Source organism: Eriocheir sinensis, chromosome 18 (assembly GCF_024679095.1).
Source record: "Eriocheir sinensis breed Jianghai 21 chromosome 18, ASM2467909v1, whole genome shotgun sequence".
NCBI lineage: Eukaryota > Metazoa > Arthropoda > Malacostraca > Decapoda > Varunidae > Eriocheir > Eriocheir sinensis.
Window position 1 is genome coordinate 15,238,029 of NC_066526.1, and position 18,757 is coordinate 15,256,785.

At 43.6% G+C, this 18,757-nt stretch overlaps 2 protein-coding genes across 11 annotated transcripts in view; one reads left to right on the plus strand and one right to left on the minus strand.

The window, feature by feature from the left end:
• The window catches only part of LOC127000363 (serine/threonine-protein kinase PkaB-like), a 46,360-nt gene extending 32,126 nt beyond the window's left edge, over positions 1-14,234 (minus strand). The window contains exons 1-2 of one of the 7 annotated variants that reach the window (XM_050864011.1): positions 13,524-14,229; positions 8,910-9,557 (exon numbers count right to left, since the gene is read on the minus strand). In XM_050864011.1, the coding sequence (XP_050719968.1) occupies positions 9,189-9,557; positions 13,524-13,979 (825 nt within the window). In that variant the 5' untranslated portion in view covers positions 13,980-14,229 and the 3' untranslated portion in view covers positions 8,910-9,188. Of the gene's footprint in view, positions 1-8,909; positions 9,558-9,866; positions 10,206-13,523 lie in introns of those variants that run through there. The other 6 variants (XM_050864016.1, XM_050864000.1, XM_050864001.1 and 3 more) reach the window with 6 other exon arrangements.
• Positions 1-18,757, plus strand: part of LOC127000362 (leucine-rich repeat-containing G-protein coupled receptor 5-like) — a 176,376-nt gene that overhangs the window by 118,889 nt on the left and 38,730 nt on the right. The gene's annotated exons all lie outside the window — the stretch shown is intronic.

An 18,757-nucleotide genomic window follows, 5' to 3' on the forward strand; every position in this document is an offset into this window, starting at 1 on the left:
CCTTCCCTTCCTATTCATTCCCTTTGCTCATTATCTTTCAGAAATTAGAAAGGAACACACATTTGCACAACAGCCATACGGAGAAGACACAGACGAACACCTAGCTGACATATTACTACTCAAAAATAGCAATGAAGAAAGTGAGAAAATAGAAGAAAGGAAAAGTTACTTGAAAAAACTCAGGAAGGAAAGACAAAGAGTTCAGAAGACTAAAACACAAGTGCAAAATCAGTGAAAAAAAATAGATATCAAGTTAAAACTGAAGAAGAAAATTAGAGTCGATGAGTTGAAACACGAGAACATTGAATGAACTGAAAATCCGGGAGCCATTGCAAAGGTCCATACCACCTCCCATTACCTCCTTACTCCAGTCTACCTTCCATTTCCTTTTCCCTATTCTCTACTTACCACTCCCCATATCCTTCCCTTTCTTTCCACTTTTTTTACAGCATAGGAAACACCGCAAGGACAAAAAAAAAGGAAACAATAATGGAAAATAAAAGCCCGCTACTTCCTGCTCCTGTAAAAGAGTTCAGAGGAGTGGCCGATTTTTTTGTATTTCTCTTCTATCCACCTTCTATCCACTTCCTCCGCTCATTAACTTCATTCATTTTATCATCTACCTCCCCTCCCATCATTTCTTACTCCTCATTACCTTCTACTTCCTCCCCGTATTCCCTATCTACCACTTACTATATCCCTTCTGTTTCCTCCCCTCATTTTCTGTCTACCACTAACTTATCATTTCTATTTCCTCTCCTTATTTCCCGTCTACCATTAACTATATCCCTTCTATTTCATCCCCTTATTCCCTATCTACCACTAAGTATATCCCTTCTATTTCCTCCCATTATTTCCTGTCTACCACTTACTCTATCCCTTCTATTTCCTCTCCTTATTTCCCGTCTACCATTAACTATATACCTTTTATTTCCTCCCCTTATTCCCTATCTACCACTTACCATATCCCTTCTATTTCCTCCACTTTTCTCCCCATCTACCACTTTCCATATACTCCCTTAATGCCTCCACCCACTCATCTTCTACCCATTGTCCCTCGGTGACCTCGCCTCTCCTCCGTCAACCGCCCCGTCACCTCTCCTGTCGCATCGTCCTCTTTTCCCTGCCTCCTCTCACGTCGTTCCTGTCCCCCGAGCTCCCTTGACGCCCAGCTTGTCTTTGCTCTCTCCACACACTTTTCTTTGGTTATTTTTTTTCCTTCGCTCTTCTTTTTTTTTTTTTTTTAGCGGTTTTTCAGATATTGGGTAAAATTGTCTTATTTCACTTTTAGATGTTTTAGTTTTGCTTGTTCTTAGAGAGAAAGTGATATATATATATATAGAGAGAGAGAGAGAGAGAGAGAGAGAGAGAGAGAGAGAGAGAGAGAGTTGATAGTAATGCCTAATATTTCTTTTCTGTTCGGTTTTCTCTCTCTCTCTCTCTCGCTCTCCCCCCTCCTCCCCCCGCAGAAATAAAAGCCAGCTGTTTACCGGACTTCGTAAATAGAGGGCAAATTGCGCCTCTTGGAAGATAATTACCGGCCGCCCCTTTTCTTTATTCTTCACTTTTACGACCGCGGGAAAGGGCACGGCGATTAGAGGAAACGGGCGACTATTTTATTGTATTAAGGTCAACTATTCCGTTTTGACTTTAGGGGGCGTCATCATCATTATCATTATCGTTATTATTATCATCATCATTAGTAGGAGGAGGAGGAGGAGGAGTATGAATGGAAGGAAGAGAGAGAGGAACAGAGGAGAGGAGAAGGAGGAGGAGGAGGAGGAGGAGGAAACATAGGAGGGGAAATTGCATGTTCTTAATTCATTTTGTTTATTTTTGTTTGTGTTTGTTTTCTTGCTATTTCCCGATTGTACTTTTTTTTCACTTTTTACGTATGTGTATAATGTGAAAAATTGTATGTCTTATCATGTATGTATGTATGCATGTATGTATGTTTTTATGTATGGTTGTATGCGTGTATGTAACCCCCCCACCCCACCCCCACCCCCACCCCACCCTGTATCTACGTACCTATGATGGGAGCACCTTTATCAACCTCTATTATATGCTCAATTTATGTAAGGTATTCCTGAAGTTACTGGTGAAACATGGCCCAGGATCTCAATGTCTTTGTATCATTCATATTCAACTAATTCTTTTTTCGAACACCCAAAATTTTGTTCTCATGAAAATTTAACCCCACCTTGTTCCTCCTTCCTTCCTCCCTATCTCCATTGTTCTCCGTTTTTTCTCCTCCTCTCTCCTCCCTCCACCGTTTTCCCTTCTCTCTTTGCCGTCCTCCCTCCCTTCTCTTTTATGTCCTCCCTCCTCCTCCCTCACCTCATTTCCTCCTTCCCTTGCCCATCTCTTTTCTCCAATTAGCCTCAGTTTATCCCTCCCTCCTCTCTCTCCATTCTTCCTCCGAGGTACTCCTTCATCGGACCCAGTTTTACTCCTCCCCTCCGTCCATCCTTCCCTCCCGTCCCTCCGTCCCCTAGCCATTCTTTCCTCTGAGACCCTTCCTTCATCAGCCCCCGCTCCTCCTCCTCCTCTTCCTTCTCCTTTCTCTCCCTCGGCACCGTATAGGTCATCCGGGTCATTGGTCTCTGCAGGGGGTACCAGTTTTGCTCTCCTCTTCCTCCTCCTCTTCCTCCTTTTCCTCTTCCTCCACTTCCTCTTCCTCCAACACCCACTTCACCTCCTTCCCTTTGTTTCCTCTTTTAATTACGTTGTTTCTTTTACGCTAAACTTGATAACAGTGTGATTTTTTTTTTTTCTTTTTCGCCGCGCCTTGCAAAGATTTCTGGGTGGGTTTTTTTTCTCGACTTATCATTCATTTTATTTTCCTTGAGGTTATTTTCTTTTTATTTCTCTTGCTTGCATATCTTTTTTCTTGTTTGTTTTTACCAGTTTCATTTCTTCGTTTGATCTTTCTTTCATATGTCAACGTAAAGAAGAGAGAGAGAGAGAGAGAGAGAGAGAGAGAGAGAGAGAGAGAGAGAGAGAGAGAGGTGGGGGTAGGGGGTAAGGGGAGGCATCTCCGTAAGTGGAGCAAGAGTGGAATGTGAAATTGGTGACAGAAGAAGAGGAAGAAGTGGAGGCCTCGGGGGATGCTGTGGAGAGAGAGAGAGAGAGAGAGAGAGAGAGAGAGAGAGAGAGAGAGAGAGAGAGAGAGAGAGAGAGAGAGAGAGAGAGAGAGAGAGAGAGAGAGAGATACAGAAAGAGACAAACACTGACACTGACATAGAATCTTTAACCCAACTTTTTACTCACTTTTTCACATAATTCTTAAAACTCACCTTCACATATTCACATTCACTCCGTACCTGATGAGGCGTAATGAACCAGGTGGTATTAGGAGGGGAAAGGTCGTTGTGTGTATATATAAGCAACAGAGTATACGAGATGGTGAAGAAACGCACAAGTATGGCGCAGAAGGTAGCAACAGAAGTCATTCCGCCCACGCCCAACCACTCCGGTGTCTGAGTACCGAATAGGAGGAGAGGGAAGACGCGAGGGAGAACGTACGAGTATAATATCCGAAAGTCTGGTCTCCACGGCCTCGTAAAGTAGATTGTATCGCCTGGAAGCAAAAAATAGGAAAAAGTGTTAGACGGCTTTAAGAAATTGCAGACTCCGCCATGCCCTTCCCCACTGCCAAAAGAAGTGAAAAAGGGGAGAGAAGGGGTACGAAAGCTCTGGAAGTAAGAGGACAGTTTGTAGGCACGAGAAGTCGGCGTCAGGCAGTATTTTTCTTACTGTCCATTTGTGAGGAGCAGGTGCAATGACCCGGAAAGGAAGTGCCCCAACGACTGCTACTCCGCCTGTCAAGGAAGTAGAAAAGAGAGTGAATAAGTATTGCGTAAAGCCAGGGCCAGAGGAAGACTTTTTAAGGTCTCAAGGTAATGGTCCACAAACCACGTCTTTTCTGCCTGTCAAAGAAGCTGAAAAGAGTGAGTAAGTGGTGCACATAAGCCCCTAGGCCGAGGCAAATCCTTGGCATTCACAACGAGGCGTCCCCTGCCGTGTGTTCCCCTTCCACCGAAAGAAGAAAGAAAAAGGGAGAAAAGGGGATAGAAACGTACTGTAACTAAGGAGGTACTTCGGTAGTCACGGCGAGGCATCTGCACTACATTGTCTTGTGAACTGCTGGGTACGACTGCGTTCTGTAGGCAATCTTGAGGGTGAGTCTCCCTCCCGGGGCTGTTACGGGTAAGCACCGTTCCTCAGGGCCTTGCAGTACCTCATAAATTGTGTTCCGAGCCATAAACCCGATCTGGCGGAGTAAGAGAGGCAAGTGCGTCACGTTGAAATCAAACCACTATACTGGTGCTTCTGCGAAACGGCGTGGAAGCTTTTTGTTGATTTAAGTTTTGCTTTTTGTCTTCTGTTTGGGTGGAAGTAAGAAAGTCAAAGTATCTCGCGTGCAAACGAAATCTATCTTATTGCTACGTTTGCGAAACTGTGTGGAAGTTTATGTTTTGTGTATTCCTCTGTTTTATTTCTGTTTTATTTGTAGCTGCGTCTAGAGGGCTTTTCTTGTTGTTGTTTTTATTTATTCCCCTTGAGCTGCCTCCCTTGCTGTAAAAATAAATCGTTTTTCTTTTTGTTTAGTTGATTGAGTGTTAGAAATAAGAAAGTTAAATGCCTCGTGTCCACATTGAACTCACTTTATTGATCTACCGGCTTTATTTTTATTTACTTTAAAATGTTCCTCAGTTTTCTTCTCTTGGAAGGGTAACTCTTCCTTCTCTCCTTCTTTCTTTTGTGTTGTTGTTGTTTTTTTGCGGTATTGCGTCGTAGTTTTTGAGCCATTACCTGGAAACCTTAAATCGTTATTTTTTTTTTTTTTTATGCTGATATTGAGGCTTATTTTCATATCCATTACTTCAATGTTTGCCCGAAAAGTTAACATGTGTCATCTGAGAATGTTGTGACGTGCTGCGCCCATTGCCTCTTTGTGTGTTTTTCCGAATGTTCTTCCAGTAGTGTTTGCCTCCTCCGTTTTCATGCCTCGGGAAGCCGCGGCGTCTCAGTTATCATCTCTTGGAACTATCGGGCGTTGCTCCGCTCGCTGCCTTATCTGTCACTGTCGCCGCCGCCGTGGAATTCACAAAGCATCTTGCGAAAAATATTTTACAGTGATACGAAAACGAGGACCTGTGAGAACACGCCGCCAGGTTGCTTTGAATCATAAGCATAAAAAAATAAACAAAAACAATGGTTACAATTTTGACAGTATAACCGCGGACAATTTACCAGCAGTTGGGTATATTTCGGTGAGTGTAATAAATGTAAGATTTTTATAATAAAGAAGCTACCGATAAGTGGAGTGCAGGCGAGTTAACATCTTCAAATAAACGATGAGTAAAATATAAATAAGGAAAATAGTATGTGTTTAAGAAAGTGTTGCAGCGTTGAACATTTTGGGTCTTGCTGACGGAGGGGAGAAGGCAACGGAGAGCTCGCAGGAAGACGTGAAGGAGGAATTATTTCATTGCCTCGAGGAAGTTTCGGCCATGAGATGTTGCAGCAACGTCAAACTCATACTTGTGATTGAAGATTATTCCTTACGAGGGTGAAGCTGTCTCTTGGGTAAGGGTTTTTTCTCTCTCTCTCTCTCTCTCTCTCTCTCTCTCTCTCTCTCTCTCTCTCTCTCTCACCCATTATCCTTTCCATCCTCCCTTCTCTCCCCACTCCATTTATCTCTTAACTTGCTGTCATCACCCCCGTTCCCCTTCCATTATCCTCTTCCTCATTCTCCTCTTTCTCCTCCCCCTCCCATCTCTCCTCCTCCTCTTCCCCTCCAGTTCACTGACCCGCGAGATATATATTCAGTATGGCAAGTGCCGAGACCAAGAGGGAAATGAATAAAATACGTACCTTAGGGATGCAAATATATAATAATTCAATTTGCAATATTCTCAAGTGGAGTGGCGCTTTGCAAGACGGCCTTCTGGGTTATTTTTGGTATTTATTTATATTTATAGATTTTTATGTTTGTGTAATAAGCTTGTCTTGAAAATCTGTTGCGAATTGGTGTGATGAAATATAAATAAATAGCAGAACAAACGCGTATCACTTCCTTCTTTTATTCCTCAGTGTGAAAGTAATACTGTTTTACTCCCTCTCCTTCCCACGCACACTGTGAAATTACAGGAGGTAACATTTGTTTATTTCCCATCCATGTGAGTCACTTAACACATCGTAATCTTCGACAAGATCAGGAACGTTACAGAAATAAATTATTTCTGTTCTATTCTATTACATGTTCTGGATCTTTGCATGCTTCGCTTATTTTGTTATATGCTTTTTATTTTGTCGGTTTTCACACACACACACACACACACACACACACACACACACACACACACACACACACACACGTGTATATATATATATATATATATATATATATATATATATATATATATATATATATATATATATATATATATATATATATATATATATATATAGGAAAGATCTGACGTTAAAGATTAATGGCAAGAGGAAGGCCACTGTTCATCTTAATAATAGTCTGTATCCAGCCTCCATCCCGCCAGCTTCCTGCCCTCTCCTCTTCTTCCTACTCCCTCCTTTACCCCTTTTGTTCCTCCCCCTCTTTCTCATTTCACGCTGCCTGTCCCTCTTTATTTCCTCTTTCCTTGCTCTTCTCTCCTTCCCTTTCCTTCATCCATTTTCCTGTCCTTTCCAACGCCAATTCCACACTGTACATCCATTTTTCATCCCTTCAGTTTCATTTCAGTTTTTATTTTTTTCCCGTTCTCTTTCTTACTCGCTGACCAATTCCATTTTTTCCTCTCTTCCCATTCCTTTGTCATTTATCTTTCTCGCTACACATCTCTCCCTTCCTCTTTTCATTATACTTTACATCATTTGTCTCTCTCACTCTTTCACCCCTCCGCTCTGCCTCCCAGTTCAGCTATAATTCCATCTCTCTGGCCCTTTCTCTATTCCCCCATCCCATTTCACCTCCTATCTGCGTCTTACTCTTCCCTTCTTCCTTCCTCCCTGTCCAGCTATAGATTTCCTTGCTCTCTGTCCCTTCCTCTGTCCCTCCGTCCCATTTCGCTTCATCCCTTCACCCATCGCCACATCAACAATGACACCGATCCGTAGTTTGCCCAGAAGCCTTTAGCCTAATTGGACATTGTTCCCTCACACACGTCGGCTGTCTTGACGGTGATTACTAGTCACCAGGGGATCGACGGTAATGGGGGCTGTTGAGGAAATGGTATTGGAAGGTGTGGTGATGGTGAACAGTGTAGATGGTGCCAGCGGTGACGGTAGGCGGTATGGTGAGATGGTGATGTTAGGGGTGGTGGACATAGAGTGTGATGTTGTTAATAGTGAGTGAAATAGTTTGTGGTGGCTTTGAATGGTTTTACAGGATGGGAAGACGCTCCTCTGTTCCTGGTGATAGAGGTTTTGAGGCAACGAGGGAAGATGGGAATATGGGGCGGCATGAAAGGATTTAAAAGACTTGAAAACGTCCCTATGCCCCTATATCGAGTAAATGAGGCGGCGACGAGAGTGATTCATTCAGACGTAAACTGTGAATGGTCGCACGTAACCCGCGGGAATATGTGGCGAGGTACAATTTTGAGGTCCATATGGCTGCCTCCTGCCTGGACTAGAGGTAAAGCAAGGCACTCTAAGGAAACAAGTCATGCACATGTGTTTATGTGCATGGGTGTGAAAGTGAGCGACTGAATTGATAGTGATGACTGATAAACTTGGCGGATTCCGTACAAGTCCACGGTGTAGTCCAGCCGTATTTCAATTACTCATTGTACTGTTTCTCTATAGTCTATATCAGTGGTTCTTAAGGGGAGTGTGCTCTCCTTGGGAGGCATTAGTAATTTCAAGAGGAGGTGAGCGCTGGAGGAAAAGTTGTAATTTCTGTTGGTGGTATTTGGTATTACATTAACAAGAGCAAAAAACTGCAAAATGATCACCTTTATTAACTTTAGTTTTCTATAGTCTTGTGAGATTTACTAATGTTAATAAATCTGGGACCGAATTTTATCTATATATCAGAGGGGGGGTGGAGGGAGGGACACATTCCTAAGGGGGGCGTGGTAGTAAAACGTTTAGGACCACTTCGCTAGACGGAGCGAAGTCAAAGGCTCTTTGTCTCATCAACTCCCCTCCTCTTGCAAGCAGTCTTCTACCTTTTAAACAATGTTACATCTCTTTCCATCTCCTATCAATATTTTCACGCTGACTGATCTTCTGTACTTGCAAGCTGCATGCCTCCCCCCCTCCCCCCCTCCCCCTTCAGCGACTCAGCTGCACACGATGCTCTACTCTTCCTCATACCCATACTATAAGAACTAATTATGCAAGAGTCAACTATCATCTTTATTTTTTAATCTACTCCATTTGTAAACCCTGAAACAGCCTTCCTTCGTCTGTATTTCCTCCTGCCTACGACTTTAACTCATTCAAGAGGAGACTATCAAGACGCCTCTCCTCCCAATAATGACCTCTTTTCTGGCCTCTCTTTTTTGTTTTCTTTAGTTGGAGCAGCGTCTAGCGAACTTTTTTGTTGCTATTTTGTTAATGTCCTTGAGCTGCTCCTTTGCAGTAAAAAAAAAAAAATCAGTGATAGTAGTTCACGTGTGTAATAATAGATAAATAACAAATCAGAAGCCTCTGAAATGTAGTGAGGTGAGATGACGGCCTGCCGACGTGAGGAGATTACAGCCGTAGGTGTATGAGGCAGTGAAACGATACACCTGTAGCTTGACGCAAGAGAGAGAGAGAGAGAGAGAGAGAGAGAGAGAGAGAGAGAGTTAAGTTTATATGTAAATAGACAGATAGTTGTATAGACAGGTTGATGAATTGGTAGAAATATAATTATATAGATAGATGTGTAAGTTGATGATTAAATAAAAATGATAAATCCTCTATGGAGTGTATTCCTTAATGGGTGTAGACTGTAGAGTAACTGGCTCCAAAGGAAAGAACTAGACTGGTAAAACTCTTCATCCGTCATCCGTTAGGAAAAGAAACCCTGACTTGTCTTCCTCCATAACATAACTTAGGGGAGTGCATTCCTCAACCCCTGGTGGGCGTAGAGTAACTGGCTCCAAAGGAAAGAACTGAACTGGTAAAACTCTTCATCCGTTAGGAAAAGAAACCCTGACGTGCCTTCCTCCTTAGTAATGGCGGCGGCGCGGGAAGAGGCAGGAAAAGGCCTTGCGAACACGCCGGACAAAGGCCGCCTTCCTGGATGTCTCGCCCGCGTACATCCTGACTGTCTTGATGATCTGGGCCACCGAGGGCCGCTGTGCAGGGTCTGCTGCCATGGCGCTGTCGGCCAGCACCTCCAGGCCGGGGTAGCGCGTGTGGCACGTGGCCAGGATGCGCCTCAGGACGTAGCCAAGGGAGAACACATCCACGGGAGGCGAGCAGGGCGCGCCGCGCCGCAGCTCCGGGGCCATCCAGGGCATGCGGTGCGTGTGGGTGCGCGCGATGCGGAGTCCTGTGCCGAATGTCTTGGCCAAGCCGTAGTCAATGAGGGACACCTGCAGGCGGCCGTCGGCGCCTTGGCGCACCGCCACGTTGTCGCACTTGATGTCGTTGTGGGCGTAGCCGCGGGCGTGGAGCTGCCGCACGTCCCGGGCCAGCGCCACGAAGGCCGCCAGTTTGTCAGTGTCGCGGGGAGCAATGTTGTGCAGGTCGCAGAAGGTGTTCTGGCCGCGGAAGGTGGTGAGCATGGCGGGGAACCCAAAGCTGGTGCCCAAGGCCTTGGGGGCGCCCGCCGCACCGTCCAAGTCCAGCAGGATGTCAAATTCCCTGCGGAACATGGCGGCGAGGCGCTGCTCCCTTGCCACCTTGAGGCAGCACAGGGCGCCGCCGACCTCCACCAGGTACACCGTGCACGAGGCGCCGCGCCCCAGCACCTGCTTGTGCTCGGCCACCAGCGTGTTGATGCGTTCCCTCGTCAGCACGAGGAGGGGGTTGGTGTGTGGGGGAGACATGTCTCTGTCTTACACAGAAAAAGCAGTAGAACAACTTAAAGTTAAAAGAAGTAATGGAGAACAAGGATGGTATGTAAGAGATGGCAAACTATTGAGATTCATCGACACTGGAAATAATATAAATGTAGTATGGAACACAGAAAACTCACAAATATATGAAGATCAGTTTAATACACTCACTCCTGAACTAAATATTAGTACGGATACACACACATACACAACACACGGAGTTTTGAGAGAACATTTGGATATGGAATATAGAATACAGGAAGCACACTCTTCTATGCTGATGGCGGTCTTAGTCAGGCACAGTCATTAGCAGATGCATGGGAGAACATTAACAGACTAATAACAATTGTGGCAGACACTGGCTTAGAAGTAAATATAGAGAAGAGTAACATAATGATATTTAACATGAAAGACGAACCAGAGGAAATAGGAGGGATAAATGTAGCAAATAAGATAAAATACTTAGGAGTTACTATAGATAATAAAAGGAACTGCTTTAAAACCTACAAAAAAGATATAATACAAAAAGCACAGCGCCTAAGTAATCAAACAGCATCCGTGATTGCAAGAAGCAGCAACAAATTGATCATTGGGAAAACCTTTTGGAAAAATGTGGCAATCCCAGCTGTCCCGTATGGTACCGACTTAGTAACTTTTTCAAAAAATGAGATTCAAAAACTCCAAACCATTGAAAATAAAGTCTGGCGAACTATTCTGGGGGGAACAAAAGGCACTCCTTCAAGTACTTTAAGAGGTGAAATAGGAGCATCTAGCATGGAGACCAGGCTGAACACAAATAAGCTCAATTATATTAAATATTTATTACACAAAGACGACACACTTGTGGGAGAGGTATTTACCAGACTAAGAGAGGAGCACAAGAAGGAGTACTGGGTGATGAACATATACAACATCACACAAGAGACAGGCCTAGGTCAGGTCAACCTAAGAACTGTTAAGAAGGATTTCATAAAAAATACATTAAGAGAACTTGACACCACTAAATGGAAAGAGGAAATTAACCAAAAGAGCAGCCTGAGTCTATACAAAGAGTTCAAAACAGACATAAAGCAAGAAGATTTCTATGATAACACATATGCCTCCATAATACTTTTTAAATGCAGAACAAACACTTTAAATTTAAATGATAGAAGAAGATTTATAGGAGAAACAGTAAGGTGTGATGGCTGTGGTGCTGAGAAGGAAAATCTTGATCACTTTTTATTGTATTGTGAAAACCTGAAAGAAATAAGACAGAAATATAAGATATTTGATCAGCCTTATAAAGAAAATTGGCTGGGAGAACTCCTCTTCAGTGACACCATTGATAAAAATTTATTGAAAAAAGCTCTGAGTGAACTTTGGAAAAAAAGGACCAAGCATCAAGAATAGAAAAGAAGACAAGAAAAGAAAGGCACGAAGTAAAGAAAATCAGGGGGGGCCGTTGCAAAGGCTAACCCCCGAACATCAACAGAACAGAACAGAACAGTATGTGGCGATTTAGGGCCAGACCTCGGTTTTCGACGGTTAGTTTTGTTCAGTTCGGTTTAGCTTGGAATTAGGAGGAAGAAGAGGGAGTCTACATCTGGACGGCTGTCGCAGGCACGACCGCACGCACGCATGCATTCACCTTCTTTACCATGAGCCTAAGAAAAACTCACTATAATCCGACTAGTCTTCCTTTTCGGCCTTATGAAATAGTCGGTGTGCGAGGCGGAGGCGTCTGGGAATACCGACCTATGAACCACTGGTCTGTGTAATGTTTTTCGCCTTTCTTTCTTTGCGTTGGTAATGGTTTGTATGCATGAGAAGAGACCCCTTGATGCCTCCCCTGGCCGTGGTGTGTTCGGGGGAAGTAAAGAGAGGGGAAGAGGGACTCGGTTAGGGATAGACTTGTTTGCTTCCCTCACGTTCATTAAAAAGGCGAGGGTTCCAGTGCTTTCCTTGGTGGTCACCGTCAGGGCCTCCTCCTCCTCCTCTTCCGTTCCTCTTCCTTTTCTTCCACCTCCTACCCCTCCACCCTTTACATTTTTTATGGGGTAGTGATGTGCTGGTGCCATAATTAACACCAGACAGGAGAGTTTTTGGACATATGTGTAAGTGGAGAGAGAGAGAGAGAGAGAGAGAGAGAGAGAGAGAGAGAGAGAGAGAGAGAGAGAGAGAGAGAGAGAGAGAGAGAGAGAGAGAGAGAGTATACTTTTGTTGTGTTTTAATGATGCTTTCTTTTATTTTCTCTTTTTCTGTTTGTCTTTCTTTCCCTTTCCTCGCTTTCTCCCTTGTTTTGTTTTCTTTTGATTCTTCCAGTCTTCTTTCCCTCCTGTTCCTCTTTCCATACTCTCTCTCCTCTCTCCTTTCTCATGTTCCTCTCTTCCTCCATTCTCCATTCTTCCTCTCCCTCATTCTATTATATTCTCAGTTACCATCTTCCTTCTTTCTCTCCATTCACTCGTTCCTCTCCTTTCAGGCTTCCATCCTTCCTTCCTTCCCTCTTCCTGTTCCTGTCGTCCACTGCGTCTCTTCCTTCTTCCCCTTCTTCCACCAGTCCACCACTTCCCCATCTCCTTCATCCCCTTCTCCATATATTTCTCTCTGACATTCCTCATTCTCCTCCTCTTGATGGTTGCATTCCATCCATCCTCGTTTTATCTCATAATCCGTAAGCTCTTTTTTTGTTTGAGGCGAGGTGACGGCCTTCTTAAGTTAGGCAATATTACAACTGTAGGTGATTGAGGCGGTGAAAATATGTAGCTACATGTAGCTTGACCAGCAATGAGAGAGAGAGAGAGAGAGAGAGAGAGAGAGAGAGAGAGAGGATAGCCAAGTTGATAAGTGGGTACAAATATAAATATATAGATAGATGGTTAAGTAGATGAGAAAATAGAAAGTTAAATCCACTAAGGAGTGTGTTCCTTGGTGGGTGTAGAGTAACTGGCTCCAAAGGGAAGAGCTGGACTGGTAAATCCATTCATCCGTTAGGAAAAGAAATCCTGACTTGTCTTCCTCCTTATTATAACTTAGGGGAGTGTCTTCCTCAACCCTTAGTGGGTGTAGAGTAACTGGCTCCAAAGGAAAGAACTGAACTGGTAAAACTCTTCATCCGTTAGGAAAAGAAACCCTGACGTGCCTTCCTCCTTAGTAATGGCGGCGGCGCGGGAAGAGGCAGGAAAAGGCCTTGCGAACACGCCGGACAAAGGCCGCCTTCCTGGATGTCTCGCCCGCGTACATCCTGACTGTCTTGATGATCTGGGCCACCGAGGGCCGCTGTGCAGGGTCTGCTGCCATGGCGCTGTCGGCCAGCACCTCCAGGCCGGGGTAGCGCGTGTGGCACGTGGCCAGGATGCGCCTCAGGACGTAGCCGAGGGAGAACACGTCCACGGGGGGCGAGCAGGGCGCGCCACGCCGCAGCTCCGGGGCCATCCAGGGCGTGCGGTGCGTGTGCGTGCGCGCGATGCGGAGTCCTGTGCCGAATGTCTTGGCCAAGCCGTAGTCAATGAGGGACACCTGCAGGCGGCCGTCGGCGCCTTGGCGCACCACCACGTTGTCGGGCTTGATGTCGTTGTGGGCGTAGCCGCGGGCGTGGAGCTGCCGCACGTCCCGGGCCAGCGCCACGAAGGCCGCCAGTTTGTCAGTGTCGCGGGGAACAAGGTTGTGCAGGTCGCAGAAGGTGTTCTGGCCGCGGAAGGTGGTGAGCATGGCGGGAAATCCAAAGCTGGTGCCCAATGCCTTGGGGGCGCCCGCCGCACCGTCCAAGTCCAGCAGGATGTCAAATTCCCTGCGGAACATGGCAGCGAGGCGCTGCTCCCTTGCCACCTTGAGGCAGCACAGGGCGCCGCCGACCTCCACCAGGTACACCGTGCACGAGGCGCCGCGCCCCAGCACCTGCTTGTGCTCGGCCACCAGCGTGTTGATGCGTTCCCTCGTCAGCACGAGGAGGGGGGTGGTGTGTGGGGGAGACATGTCTCTGTCTTACACAGTAAAAGCAGTAGAACAACTTAAAGTTAAAAGAAGTAATGGAGAACAAGGATGGTATGTAAGAGATGGCAAACTATTGAGATTCATCGACACCAGAAATAGGGAATAGGATAAGGATAAACTAGATATAAATCTAAATACAAAACTAATTAACACTCAAGGACTAACTACGAGTAAACTGGTAGAAATAGAGAAATTGTGGATAGCGCAGAAGATTTTATATGTATTACCGAAACACAGTGCAAATTCAATAGGTTTGATATTACAAAGGAACTTTTTAAAGTTGAAAAATTTAGAAACTTGGAGGAAAGAAAGGAGGGAGGATTAATGATACTAAGCAGGGAGGAAAATAAACAACATATTGAGGTCATAGCCTCTAAACACAGATTTACTCTGCATCAATCTCAAGAAATATAGTACACATTTTTACATAACATTATTGTATTTATCAGTAAATGACAAACCAAGAAATATTGACATCCTAACTGAAGTGGAAAATTTAGTAAACAAACACAGGGAAGAGGGCATAATAATTTTAGGGGACTGGAATGGACACGTTGGTTTTCTGGGGGAACAGAAGATTGACTGGAATGGAGAAAAGATATTACAAGCTCTTGACTTACTGAATGGAACACTATTAAATGGCACACCAAAGTGTAAAGGACTGTACACATGGCAGAGTAGAAACCAAAGAAATGTGATAGATTTTCCAATGGTAAACCAAACAATGACACAGCATTATGTAGGCATGGAAATTGATGAAAACAGAGAAGAATTCGACCTTTCTGATCACAACCTACTAAAAACTTTTTTAACTTTAAAAGAAATACCAACATAAACCATAATAAAGGGTTTTGGAATATAACAACTTATTTAAAAATTAATGAGGAAACTACAAAAAACTTTATACAAGAGTTGAAAAACGTAACAGACTTTGATAAGAAAATAAAAGTAACCTCAGATACAACAATGAAAAGAACACTTAAATTGACAAGGGATAACAGTGTGAAAATAATAGAACCAGTATGGATGGATGAATGAAAACATCAGACAGGAGATAAAGAAAGGAAAACAAATAAATACAGACAGAAGGAATGACCCAACGAAAAAAGCTGAACTAGAGAAAAAGTATGATGAACAAAGAACAATAGTTCAAATATAGGTAAGTGAAGCCAAACAAGAAAACGAAATAAAAGAAACTAATGAAATAAAAAATGACAGAAGTAATAAGAAATTGTAGCACAAAATTAACAAGCTGAAGGGAAAGGAGGAAATGACAAAAAACACAAGTTTGTACAATGAACATAACACAAAACTAGATAAATGTGAGATAAAAAGAGGACTATTAAACTACTGGCCAAATATATACAATAAACACCCAAATAATATAAATGTAGTATGGAACACAGAAAACAAGGGAGAACATTAACAGACTAAAAACAATTGTGGCAAACACTGGCTGAGAAGTAAATATAGAGAAGAGTAACATAATGATATTTAACATGTAAGACGAACCAGAGGAAATAGGAGGGATAAATGTAGTAAATAAGATAAAATACTTAGGAGTTACTATAGATAATAAAAGGAACTGCTTTAAAACCTACAAAAAAGCTTTAATACAAAAAGCACAGCGCCTAAGTAATCAAACAGCATCCGTGATTGCAAGAAGCAGCAACAAATTGATCATTGGGAAAACCTTTTGGAAAAATGTGGCAATCCCAGCTGTCCCGTATGGTACCGACTTAGTAACTTTTTCAAAAAATGAGATTCAAAAACTCCAAACCATTGAAAATAAAGTCTGGCGAACTATTCTGGGGGGAACAAAAGGCACTCCTTCAAGTACTTTAAGAGGTGAAATAGGAGCATCTAGCATAGAGACCAGGCTGAACACAAATAAGCTCAATTAAATATTTATTACACAAAGACGACACACTTGTGGGAGGGATATTTACCAGACTAAGAGAGGAGCACAAGAAGGAGTACTGGGTGAAGAACATATACAACATCACACAAGAGACAGGCCTAGGTCAGGTCGACCTAAGAACTGTTAAGAAGGATTTCATAAAAAATACATTAAGAGAACTTGACACCACTAAATGGAAAGAGGAAATTAACCAAAAGAGCAGCCTGAGTCTATACAAAGAGTTCAAAACAGACATAAAGCAAGAAGATTTCTATGATAACACATATGCCTCCATAATACTTTTTAAATGCAGAACAAACACTTTAAATTTAAATGATAGAAGAAGATTTATAGGAGAAACAGTAAGGTGTGATGGCTGTGGTGCTGAGAAGGAAAATCTTGATCACTTTTTATTGTATTGTGAAAACCTGAAAGAAATAAGACAGAAATATAAGATATTTGATCAGCCTTATAAAGAAAATTGGCTGGGAGAACTCCTCTTCAGTGACACCATTGATAAAAATTTATTGAAAAAAGCTCTGAGTGAACTTTGGAAAAAAAGGACCAAGCATCAAGAATAGAAAAGAAGACAAGAAAAGAAAGGCACGAAGTAAAGAAAATCAGGGGGGGCCGTTGCAAAGGCTAACCCCCGAACATCAACAGAACAGAACAGAACAGTGTGTGGCGATTTAGGGCCAGACCTCGGTTTTCGACGGTTAGTTTTGTTCAGTTCGGTTTAGCTTGGAATTAGGACGGAAGAAGAGGGAGTCTACATCTGGACGGCTGTCGCAGGCACGAACGCACGCACACACGCACGCACGCATGCATACACCTTCTTTACCATGAGCCTAAAGAAAAAATCACTATAATCCGACTAGTCTTCCTTTTCGGCCTTTTGAAATATTCGGTGTGCGAGGCGGAGGCGTCTGGGAATACCGACCTATGAACCACTGGTCTGTGTAATGTTTTTCGCCTTCCTTTGCGTTGGTAATGGTTTGTATGCATGAGAAGAGAACCCTTGATGCCTCCCCTGGCCGTGGTGTGTTCGGGTGAAGTAAAGAGAGGGGAAGAGGGACTCGGTTAGGGATAGACTTGTTTGCTTCCTTCACGTTCATTAAAAAGGCGAGGGTTCCAGTGCTTTGCTTGGTGGTCACCGTCAGGGCCTCCTCCTCCTCCTCTTCCCTTCCTCTTCCTCTTCCTCCACCTCCTACCCCTCCACCCTTTACATTTTTTTTATGGGGTGGTGATGTGGTGGTGCCATAATTAACACCAGGCAGGAGAGTTTTTGGACGTATGTGTAAGTGGAAAGAGAGAGAGAGAGAGAGAGAGAGAGAGAGAGAGAGAGAGAGAGAGAGAGAGAGAGAGAGAGAGAGAGAGAGAGAGAGAGAGAGAGAGAGAGAGAGAGAGAGAGAGACGCTATATCTCTTCAATATGCTGCGTTCTACCTTCCCGTCAGGCCGATGGTGAGTCAGTATTAATAAATAACCCGAAGATTCATTCAGCGGCACCGGGGAAGAAGGGCGCCGCTGGTAAAGGTAATGAAATACTCGCCTCTGCCCATTAATTTTGTCAACGATGGGATTGCCGTGTTATTAATAAAGCTAAATTGCCTTAACTGTATCCACTTCCAACATCCTAATTACGTTATCTGTTACTCGCCTTTTAACTCAGTCATATATTTTATTTTATTATGAAAGATGAAAGGAAATAGATTTACTTTAGTTTTCTTTTTCTATAACATCTTTCCAATAACTTCTCTCCGTAATTCCGGCTAAAGATGTCCACCAGATGCCGCCAGCCAGTGTCCACGTTATATATTTCCTTCTCTTGCTTCTTATATATAGTGTCCATAAATCGTGTTGGCGGGTGAGATTACTTGGCACAAAAACGTGGGCCACGGAGCGAGGGTGGTGACCGCGGTGGCCACTGGGGTGGTCTTAATACCCCTCGTTGTTAGCTGCCACTAAGTTGCTTCGTAGCGGAGAAACGGAAGGAGAGAAGTAAAAAAGGGCGAACGTGCACGACAGACAAGGGATGAAATAAAGTACTGTAGGGGGAATAGAATAATTACAGAACAGGAAGTGAGGAAATAATATATAATAGAAAAAGAATGTCTCATTAGATAAGTAAAAGGGGTCGCAGCAGAGCAAGTAAACAAGTGAAGAAAGAATTAGGCAGGAAAGGAAAGACGACAGTGAGAGAGTGTAGGAAGACAGAAGAAGGGAATTTTAGATTACGGAGATTGGTATTCACGATAGGATGCGGGATGAACAGGAGTGGTGGAAAAGAAGAGAAAACAGAGGAAGAGAAGGAATGAGGCATGAGAAGAGCAAGATGGCTAATTTAGGAAAGAAGTTCAAGATTAAGATTGTTGGTCAAGCACTAAGGCGGGACAATCAGGCAAAGTAGATCAGCAATGGAAGGGCTTAAGAGGGAAGAATACACAGGAAAAAAGGTGAAAAAATAAAGTAGTGTCAGTTACCGAGTAAGTAAATGTGGCTTGACGACACCGTAGACTTTTGCAGACCTGGTTACGTTCATAGCTATAGAGATATAAAGGAATGAGACAATGGGGAAAAGTAATAAAAATAGGAGGAAAAGGAGGAGGAGGGAATTATGTTCAAGTTATAGATCATTCTGAGATATGAGGTGCTGCCGAGGTCACGTACTGGTGCTTCAGAGGCTGGATATGAACGAGACATGATATACGGAAGCTTAAGCGACTACGCAGAAAGAAGTTAGAAGTTCTATGACTTTTACTCCCGTCTCCCGAAGTTGATTTGAAGACTTAGTAAACGGGGATCATACTAGAGAGATAGATAAATAGAAAGAGAGAGACAGACAGAGACATAAGCAGAGG